A 9,647-nucleotide genomic window follows, 5' to 3' on the forward strand; every position below is an offset into this window, starting at 1 on the left:
TGGTTATTCAGAGGATCTGTCTGCACAGGGGTGACTGGGGAGAACACCCAGGGGAGTTGCTGCCCCTGGGGCAAGACCACAGTGATTTGCAGAGGTGGGGACGTGAGGCCAGCTCCCTTGATGAGTGCTGGGGTGCCCATCAGGGTAACATTCTGCCAGTTCTTGGCGAAACCCAGTCCATGCCTGTCATGAAGGCTGGGAAGGTCGGCATTGGGCTGGCACCCCAAGAGCCCTGTGAACAAAGGAAGCTAGAAACCACAGCAAACAGGAAAAAAGCCCATTTAATTTTTTCAGGAATCAGTGAAGTCCAGTAAAGGGCCCCAGGGGTGAAGAACAGCCCAGGAGGAGGCCGGGCTTGGCCTTCCAGCAGCCCCGGGGCTCAGTGTGTGAGCCGAGTCTGGCCAGGTTAGTTTGCTACTGGGCAGGAGGCTGGGCCAACTCAGGAATGTGGAAGAGTGAGGCCAAGCCCCCGCAGACTTCCCTCCCCGGCCTGGGAGAGGCGGCAGGAATGCATTTGTGGAAAGCAAACTGGAGGAGGTGGCCTGAGCCCACACTGCCCAGTGCTGTAGCCCTTTCAGTGTGAGAAACAGCGTTGAGAGGTAGGTTGGGCAGGCTTTAGCCTCCCCACAAAGGTAAGTCTCGGCTTCACAGCTTGGACCTGGCAGAGTAGAGAGAGGTGCCAGAACCGTTGCTTCTCAGAGCCTTCCAGCAGGCCAAGAGTGGGGTCAGTGGGAATGGGCTGAGCCAGGACATGCGGTGAGTTGGTCTGTGGCTCAGAAATGGGGTCCTGAGGTTGGAGTGACACAAGGGGAAGGCAAGATGGTGTGGTGTGGCTCCCCCTTTACCAGACAACCAGAGCCAGCCTCCCCACTAGCCCCAGTGTGTTCTGCCTCAACTTCCTGACTAACCACGAGTAGTACATCCTCTGGGGGGAGGGCTCCCGGGGGTGTGGGCCCTACCCTAAACCATTCCTCATTTGACAGTGTAGTAGTTTGTGGGCACAAAGGGCATCTTAGTGACCACAGCTGCCTGCTGCTTCCGCCGCACCTCTACCAGAAGTAGAGTTCCTGGCCGACTGTACTCGCAGGGCACATAACCCATTGCCACGTTCTTCTTCAGGGAGGGTGAGGGGCAGCCACTGGTCACAGTACCTGGCCAGGCAGAGGTCCTGCATCAGCACCACCCTCCCTCCTGGGGGAGGGATGAGGCCTCCCAGCTCCCTGCCCCGGTCCACTTACCAATCACAGAGCCCTCCGTGCTCAAGATGGGGCTGTGCGCTCGCACTGGGGCTCCCTCACATACCAACCCCACACGCCTCCGCTGCACCTTGCCCTTCAGCTGAGGAACAATGACTGTGGCTCCAGGGAAGTCCATGGCAGCTCGGCGGCGCTTCCCTGGAACATGACACACCAGAACTAGGCCCAGCCCAGAGGAGCCCTGGCCACAGGAGGTCCCAGCTACAAAGACCCCAAGTGACAGCCATCGAGCCGCCTCCACAAGGACTTCACCCAGGACCCATTTCTCCCCAGCTCTGCGGTCGGTCAGCCATCCATTTCCTGTCTCCTGGCCTGGGAGACCTTACTGCCCACCTCGGCCTGCTCAGCTTCTAATGGGCAAGGGCAGGGAATGGAGGCTCAAGGAGGCCAAGTCCCTTGCTCTCGTCTACACAACCTTCAGAGCAGTGAAGGGCTGCCTGATCTCTGGTCTTACCAAGAGCCACTCCAAACTTCAGGAACCCAGCCTTGAGTGCCGGCCCAGCTCACCCAATGTCCAACTCAGGCTGCCCTCCACAGGTGTGGTGTGTTCATCAATGTCCGTCCCATAGAGGCAAAGGCCCGCCTCCAGACGCAGGCTGTCTCGGGCTGCCAGCCCTGCCAGCTTCACCTCCGGGTTCTCCAGCAGAGCTGTTGCCAGGCGGACTGCCTCTGCTGCTGGCACTGAGATCTGCATGGCCACCACAGGGCAGGTGAACAGGTGCCCTCCAGAGTCTACTGCCCTGTGCCCACTTCTTGACGTACCTCCACACCGTCCTCCCCTGTGTAGCCACAGCGGGTCACCCGGCAGCCGGACACGCCAAACACCTCCATCACAGCACTGGTCATGAAGGGCAACTTCCTCAGGTCATCCGCCACGCCGGCCTGCAGCACCTGGCATGCAGTGGGGCCTGGGCCCAGGGAGCCAGTGACCCGGTGCCCAGGTCCCAGTGCCTCTCAAAGCTGGGGCATAACCCTTAGTCAGAGACCAGAACAAATCAAACTACTCTTCCATAATTTGCAGGTAGAAGACACACCTGCCCCAGCCCACAGAGCCTTGGGGGCTAGGGGAGGGCAGGATACCAAGCTTAGACTAATGGCACACAAATACCATCTTTTCCACACCCTCCTCCTGGCTTGGCCTCTGTGCTAAGCAGTGGATGAAGCCAGGAAAGTGAACATCGGCTCCAATCCAGCCCGGCTCTCACCTTGCAGGGCCAGCAGGGCATTATCCACTACCTCCAGGCCCACGTCGCTGCCCATGCTCTGAAGCTCCCTGGCCTTGTCCTGGAAGCAGAGGCAGAAACAATACTTCCAGAACACCCACCATGACCTACTACAGGCTGGGCTCTCCAGGGCTGGGCAACAAGACAATGGGTTCGCTCCCACATTACAGATGAGTCTGAGCCTCAGAGAGGTTGGGGGACCTTCCTAGGGTCACACAGCTAGTAAGTAGTGGGAATGACCAAGCCCAGGTCTGCCTTCACGCTGGGTTTCAGACCTCCACCTTCTCCAGAGGATGCTTACTCAGGAGCTTGGGTCAGCTTCACCCACCCCCTTTTCTCCCCACTGAAGAATGGGGGAGGACCTGCTCTGAGTCTCACAGGTGTCCATTCACTCAAAGAGCCATTTTCCGAGCCCTTTGTGCATGCCAAGCCTGTCCTGGGCACTAAGGATGCCAGTCTATGAACGGGGAAGACAGGGTGCCTAGGATACAGAGGGGCTGTACCTGCATGAGGGCCAAGTCCTTGTCCCAGCAGCCAGCATTGGATACCACGTACAAGTGCCCCTCAGAGGTGTTGGTCACAATCAAGTCGTCTAGGATGCCTCCAGCCTCATTGGTGAACAGTGACAGTGTCCCCTGGCACCAAAGTGAATCATCTTTGCCTCTAGGTCCAGGCCTAGTCCAAAAGTGAGCCAAACCTCTGGGCCCACACAACCACCGCTGCAAATGCACCAATCCTCAAGCAGAGGACTGGGGGTATGCACCGTGCAAGGCAGGGTCAGCATGGGCCCCTGCCCAAGGTGAGGGTCTTTGATCTTCATGCACTGAGAAAGCATTCACCCTCTCCCAACCTTATGAGACTTTGCCATCTGGTGTGGCCTCTGCACCACTCCCCTCACAGTCCCCTCTCAGTACTGAGCACCCCACCTCACATTTAATGGATGACATCTAGGATCTGTTGCTTCATGCCACCCAGACCTGGGGACTGCTCAACATCTAGAGCAGAAGCTTTGAAGTCCACCCTGGCAGTCCTTCACACTCCCTCAGCACTTTATAGCAATGCCCAAAAGATACTGTGAAGGTGACCTCGGCCTTCCCACTGGATGGACGATAAACCTGAGGCTCAGAGGTCACATTAATCCCCTGGAGAACTTGTTAAAGGCTGCTGGTTTAGGGACAACACTTTGAAAAGCAAGGGGTCAGGCAGCGTGGACGGTCACAAGCAGCACGTGAACCCGGGTTTCTGCCTTCCCAGCCTGGTTTGATGTGCCTGTGATAGGCCTTCTCGGCAGATGGCTGGGTGTCTATGTGGACATGACTCAGGGACCATGTCCTGCAAGACCCTGAACCATGAGAAGCTGTGTCTGATCCATCTCTGTACCTCCAAGCCCATAGTAGGGACTCAGCCCATGGCTCATGGTGAGAATACCCATTGAGCAGAAAGAGGACCTACCTGGTTTGACTTCAGCTCTGCAATATCTCCAACTACTAGACTCTCCATCAGCTTCACCCGGTCACAACCAAATATCTTGGTCTGGGAAAGAGATCAATAGCCTCAGGTCACTGTAAGGGCTGAAATCCCAGCATAAGTCATTGGCCCAGGAAAGCCCCCTCCCTGACATTCACAACCCAGCCCAGCTCAAGTGCCTGACCATCTTTTTTTTTTTCCTGACCCTCTTTGGATTCTGCAGTTGGTAGAGACTCCACCACCTTCTGATTTCCCAACATACCCAGCAGCACAGGATGGTACCCACTAGGGGAGGCAAGCAGACATCAGAGAATTCGAGAGGTCCCAAACTTTCCTGAATACCCCCTTTTCCAAACCAATACCCACAACAGTGGATGCCAGCACAGGATGTTAAGACCTGCCACTAAGTGGGAGCAGGTGGACTCTCAGGATACCCTCTGAGTGAATTTCCCTGGGGCAGCACTCCATCGCATGACACCCCTGAGACCTCCAGCTCTCCTGGGAGGCCTGACCCGGGGATTCCAGCTCCCAACAAAGCCAAGGGCCACACCACCATGGATGGGGAGGAAGGCCTGGGCAGGCAGCTGGCGCCCTCCCCTGGCTCACCTGCAGCATGTGGGACACATCAAAGAGCGAGCAGTGCCGGCGCGTGTACAGGTGTGAGTCGATGTGGCTGTCCCGATACTGCACCGGCATGCTCCAGCCGGCAAACGCCACCATCTTTCCGCCGTGGGCCAGGTGAAAGTCATAAAGTGGCGTCCTGCGGAGTGCGTCCTGCGGGCGGCTGGATTCAGTGCCACAAGGGCCCCAGCCCCTAGCCGCCTCCCTCCCCCACCCTCCAAGGTCACCGCCGCAACACGCCAGCACCCTCTATCCCACCTGTGCACAGCTGAATGGCCTGCCCAGGGCGGAGCGGGGCGCCCAGAGGCGCGAGCCACCTTGGGCCACCACGCTTCCCGCCCGCCGCATTGTCGCCCGCAGCCGGTGCAGCCGGCACACTAAAACCATTGCTCTGCTGGGCACGCCGGGAGATGTAGTCCGACCCCTGCCCGAACAGCTCTGTCTCCAGCACTGGCTTCCAGGCAGGGAGATGAGCAGCGTTACGGGGAAGGCAGGCTTCTGAGCAGATTACAGTGACACCAAACTACAGAGAAAACAGATCCGGCCGAGCCCACTGATAGGGCAGGTCGGCTGCCTGGGTAGGTTGAGCTACCCAGAGGCAGAGCTAGGGGCTAGACCTCCCCCTGCAGACTGCCCTGCCTCCAAACGGTCAAAGTTCCACAAAGGACTGAGAGACCTGAATACACAGCTAGATCAATTGTGGGGGGGGGGTGTCACATGGTAAGATCATCAAGGGGAAAGGGTCACACACTAAGATCACTGCGGGGGGAGGGGTGAACCGGAGGGTTCGGCCAGCCCGGCAGGCGGAGCCCTGCAGCCACCTGGTCTCAGGTGAGGGCCCGCGCTCTCCCACTGGTCAGACACAGGTAGCCAGCACGGTCAGGTATTCCACAAATATTTATTGATCCTGCTGCACACCGGGTCCCCTGGGGGGCACTGGGGAAACAGTCACAAGGAAGCAGTTTCTGCCACCTCAGGGGCCCTTCCCCCATCAACCACACATACACTGAGGGCCACTGCTCCTCAAGTACAGGACTGTGGTCGTGATACTTGGCAAAAGCTGAGTGGAGCTAAGTTAATGACCCTGTAGGCAAGATGCCACCTGCAGGACTTCCAAAAGGTGGCTGGACTTTCCCCAGAGAGCTGAGGTTTCCACATGTGCCCAAGTCACATACTGCCTCATGTAGCCCAAGGGCAAAGCCAAGAAGAACCAGAGTCAGAATTTCCATGGGCCTGATGAAGGGATGCCGGCCTATCTCATTCAGCATAGGCCTGGGCTGGGAAGGATCTCAGGCTCTCAAGAAGCACCAATGAGAACCTTTACCTGGGCCCAGCCCCAACCCCACCCCACCCCACCCCTGCCAAGGTTGATCCCTGGTCACACTGAACAGGATGATTGAAAGAGGGCAGCTGGGAGAAAGAAAGAGGATGTGCTTTGGGACATGTCAGATGGCAGGGAGGTCCCAGGCCTCAGTCGTAGGCCCCAGACTTGCCAGAGGTGCACCTGGGCCAACAGACAGGCACATTTACACACATAGCCAGATGCCAGCCTAGGAACTAAGGAACTTGGGCTGCCCACCCAGCTTTGTTCCCCAGGCAGGTAGCAGAAGGCTCTAGAAAGGAAATTTCTTTTTGTGGATGTAACACAAAGGGAAAGAAGGCTACCAGGTGGCTCAGGAAGAAGAAATGGGGCGCCTGTTTCTCCCTCAAGCCATAACAGCAGTGCTCCAGGGCTAGATGGGGCCGGTTCTAGTCCATCACCCCAGTTCACTTCACTCAGGGTGAGGGAGAAGGCAAAGACAGGCCTGTTGGTGGGCAGGGCAGAGGACACATGGGGCTTCTTAGGAAGTAGAACTGGAGTGTTTTTAGGGTAGGAGAAAGAGAAAGAGCTGAGCTGCAGCCAGGCAAGGATAGCACACCCCTGCCTGGAGTTCATGCTGAAATGACACAGTGAGTTCCCAAGAATCTGGAATCTGTGAACGTGGCCCAGGCAGAACTGGCATGCAGGCGGTACTCAGAATGCACAGGGAACACACTTCGGCCTGAACCAAGCGTGGGTGGGCACAGAAAGGCCAAAGTCTTGGCCAGGAGCCACAGCTCAGGTGTAGGAGAGCAAGTTCAGGTCATAACAGCCATCCACCTGTAACACAAAAGGTCATCAGGTCTGAACTGCTCAGAGCAACGCAAGCCAGGCAAAGGGAAGCCATCACTCACATCAAAGCGTCCAATCCGTGCAGTGGTTTGACTGGCCCGGATCATCTCGGTCAGCGCCCACATCTGCTGCACCTCAGAGGATACCCTGCCAGGGTCTGGGAGACCCTGCTCCAGAAAGAGGGGTCAGTGGTCATGGGTCTCTCCCATGTGTCTAAAATGGGCTATGGGGCCCCCCAGCAGAGGCTAGTAATAGTCCCAAATGATTTGTGAGCTATGAAGTTGGGGCCCAGTGTGCAGTAGATGGCCCTGTACTGGCAAAGCTTCAAATCCCATGGTCTAAGAGGGAACACCCAGTAGGAAGAAGGCACAGAGTGAGCTGAGGGCCTTGGGAATGGTCCTGATTTCTTGCAGAAAAGGACCACCTGGGTCTGTGCTGGACTCCAGGGCCGTGCACTCACATATGGTTCCTTTCCAGGGTGGGGCTTACCTCAAGGAGCGGGGCGGGCTGCTCGCAGGGCACTGGATTGGAGAGCCACTTGGGGAAGACCACAGAGGGGCTCTGCAAGGTAAAGGCATGCTGCCCTAGGTAGGCTGAGCAGGAGAGCCCTGCGACCAGATTCCGAGGTCCTGGGAGCAGGGAGGGGGGCCCCTGCACTGCAGACACTGGGAAAACCCTGTTCGGGGAGCCCACTGAGGACCAAGAGGGCAGTCAGGCTTCGGAAGCTCTCCTGCTATGCAGAAGGAAGCCCAGGAACACAATGATTGACCACAGCAGCTGAAGACTCTCCTAGCACTTCCTAAAGTTCAGGGGATACAGGGACACGACCTCACCCTTCACCATGAGCTTTCATCCCCAACCAGCTAATTTCTGCAAAGGCATCCTTCTGAGTCTCACCATCCTCATTCATCTCTGCCACCTCTCCCAGCCATTGGGAGCCTCCTGGGGAAAGAGCCACCCCACAGCTCTGAGCTAGTCACCTACCTTTGGTCCCTGCTGGTAGATCTGCAGCTCTTCCACTGTAAAAGACAGCCACAGTGGCGATGGCTGCCGCAGAATCAGGCGCAGCTCCAGCACCCTGGCCATGTCGCACAGCATCTGACACACATACACAAGGACCCAGCGAGGTCCCAGCTCACTGCCCAGAAGCCTCCCAACCGGCAGTGAGCCAAGATGCTACCTCCCCAGGCCTATGGGAAGGAAAGAACAGTAGCTCCCCCGAGGCATTCACCAGGGAGCCATAGCCCAGGCCAGCCTTGCCCCTCCTCTTCCCTCCTGGTTACCGGCCCAAATTCCAGGCCCCCTATAATCCTTCATTTGGGTTGCCCTGGCCATGCTGAGACCCAGCTGACCTGGTGCTTGAACAAGGATACATACTCCTGGGCCCCCTCCTCACTGTGTGGGTCAGGCATCAGGCAATAGTCCCGTAAGCAAGTCACCCACTTGGCTGGTGAGTGCATCGTGTTGTGCTGGCGCACGCGGATGCTCAGAAAGGCTGTGTAGTAGTTCTTAAACATGATCTCCTGCAACTAGAGCACACACAACCCACCACAACAAATCAGACTCAGAACCAGGGCCCAAGAGGCTCAAAGGCGTTACCGTTGTCTTGGCTCAGCAATATATTCATCTACTACACTAAGAACTACAACAAGCATCTATCCATTGGCGTCCAGAGATAATTTGGCTTTCCTAGAGGAGCTCACAGTCTAATGAGCAGTCATGCAAACTAAACCATGACTATAGATCTTGCCCATGGCCAAGATGCTGTCGAAGTTCAGAGCCCTAATTCTGGAGGAGGCAGACAATGAACCTGATGAGGCCTGAAGGTGGAAGAGTTCACCAAGTGGACCAGGAAAGGTAGGAAGTAGAAAAGTAGCAAATACAAAGGAGCTCCAGAAGGTGAGAGACCCTGGCACACCCCTGGAACAGCAAGCGATCCAGCCTGGCCATAACAGTGGTTCTTATCCCTGACACTCATCAAAAAAAACATCCAAGAACATTTTTTCTAAATACTGGTGTCTGAGCTCCAGCCCAGACCTACTGGATCAAGATCTCCAGGGTTGGGCCCTTTAGTAAAGCTTCCCAACTGACAGTAAAGAACAGCTGTGGGGAGAACCACAGAACACAGCCCAAAGTACAAAGTTCCAGAGGCAGCCGGGTGCAGACACAGACTGGCCCTGAGTGCCAGACCATTGGAAGGTAGACTTTACTCTTTGTGTTAAGGTCGCCCAGTGCCCAGTCACTCTGCTGGCTGATGTGGAAGTGCACCTGAGAATCGGATACTGGAGCCAGTGAGTAATGAGCTGAACCCGACATCCACAGAGATCACAGGAACGGGCAGGAGGCCAGTTAAGGGTTAACTCATTGTCTCACAATCCCCAGGGACCAGGGACAAAATGATCTTTCACTTCTATTTGGTCCACACCTATATTTCAGTACCTAGCTTATTTATAGTAAGCTGTCCTGGACATGGGGGAGAGACGGTGAGGAGGACAAGACAGGAAGATGCAGTCTAGTAAATATGTATTAACTGAAAGAACACTTAAATGAATGGTTAACTGAATCGCGGGGTAAGGGGACGGTGCAGAGGCTCTCTGTAAAAGATTAAGTGGCCAGGACACGCCCGAGTTCCCAGGTCTGCCCCGCCCCGGTGCACTGGTCGCGCCCACCACACCGGGCTTGCTCACCTCGAAGGGCGCGACGCTGGGGAAGGTGACATCGATGACCACCACGCCAGGCCGGCCGTGGGAGGTCCGCATATCACCCACCTGCAGGGCCACAGTACCTTTCACATGACAGGGGACCGACACGCGAGACATGGCGCCAGCGGCCGCGACTCTTCGCAGCCGCCGCCCACGGCCTCGACCACGGATCCGGCGCTGAGGTACGTGGCCGAGCCCCTAGACACTACAACTCCCGAGGGGCCTC

General features: G+C 56.8%; 2 protein-coding genes across 2 annotated transcripts; both read right to left on the minus strand.

Moving 5' to 3' along the window:
• Positions 1-263: 263 nt before the first annotated feature.
• AMT (aminomethyltransferase) lies at positions 264-5,065 on the minus strand. Its single transcript, XM_004451883.5, has 9 exons — positions 4,826-5,065; positions 4,553-4,720; positions 3,932-4,012; positions 2,983-3,114; positions 2,462-2,540; positions 2,019-2,164; positions 1,764-1,944; positions 1,239-1,394; positions 264-1,151 (listed from the first exon to the last, which is right to left on the minus strand). The coding sequence occupies exons 1-9, from the start codon at positions 4,952-4,954 to the stop codon at positions 973-975; spliced, it is 1,251 nt and encodes a 416-aa protein (XP_004451940.2). The 5' UTR covers positions 4,955-5,065; the 3' UTR covers positions 264-972.
• Positions 5,066-5,446: 381 nt separating this feature from the next.
• NICN1 (nicolin 1, tubulin polyglutamylase complex subunit) lies at positions 5,447-9,647 on the minus strand. The gene is made up of 6 exons (XM_004451886.4): positions 9,407-9,647; positions 8,072-8,248; positions 7,704-7,817; positions 7,209-7,280; positions 6,782-6,886; positions 5,447-6,707 (listed from the first exon to the last, which is right to left on the minus strand). The coding sequence occupies exons 1-6, from the start codon at positions 9,536-9,538 to the stop codon at positions 6,666-6,668; spliced, it is 642 nt and encodes a 213-aa protein (XP_004451943.1). The 5' UTR covers positions 9,539-9,647; the 3' UTR covers positions 5,447-6,665.

This window comes from Dasypus novemcinctus, chromosome 26, assembly GCF_030445035.2.
Source record: "Dasypus novemcinctus isolate mDasNov1 chromosome 26, mDasNov1.1.hap2, whole genome shotgun sequence".
Classification (NCBI taxonomy): domain Eukaryota; kingdom Metazoa; phylum Chordata; class Mammalia; order Cingulata; family Dasypodidae; genus Dasypus; species Dasypus novemcinctus.

Excerpts from the sequence above, each read along its gene's own strand:
- AMT (XM_004451883.5), bottom strand. The coding sequence starts at position 4,954 with ATGGTTTTAGTGTGCCGGCTGCACCGGCTGCGGGCGACAATGCGGCGG. Across the intron at positions 4,721-4,825 it reads GGCCATTCAGCTGTGCACAG|GACGCACTCCGCAGGACGCC; the intron begins GTGGGATAGAGG and ends AGCCGCCCGCAG. Across the intron at positions 2,165-2,461 it reads TGCCCTGCTGGCCCTGCAAG|GCCCCACTGCATGCCAGGTG; the intron begins GTGAGAGCCGGG and ends CCCTGGGCCCAG.
- NICN1 (XM_004451886.4), bottom strand. The coding sequence starts at position 9,538 with ATGTCTCGCGTGTCGGTCCCCTGTCATGTGAAAGGTACTGTGGCCCTG. Across the intron at positions 8,249-9,406 it reads CCAGCGTCGCGCCCTTCGAG|TTGCAGGAGATCATGTTTAA; the intron begins GTGAGCAAGCCC and ends TGTGTGCTCTAG. Across the intron at positions 6,708-6,781 it reads CACGGATTGGACGCTTTGAT|GTGGATGGCTGTTATGACCT; the intron begins GTGAGTGATGGC and ends TTTGTGTTACAG.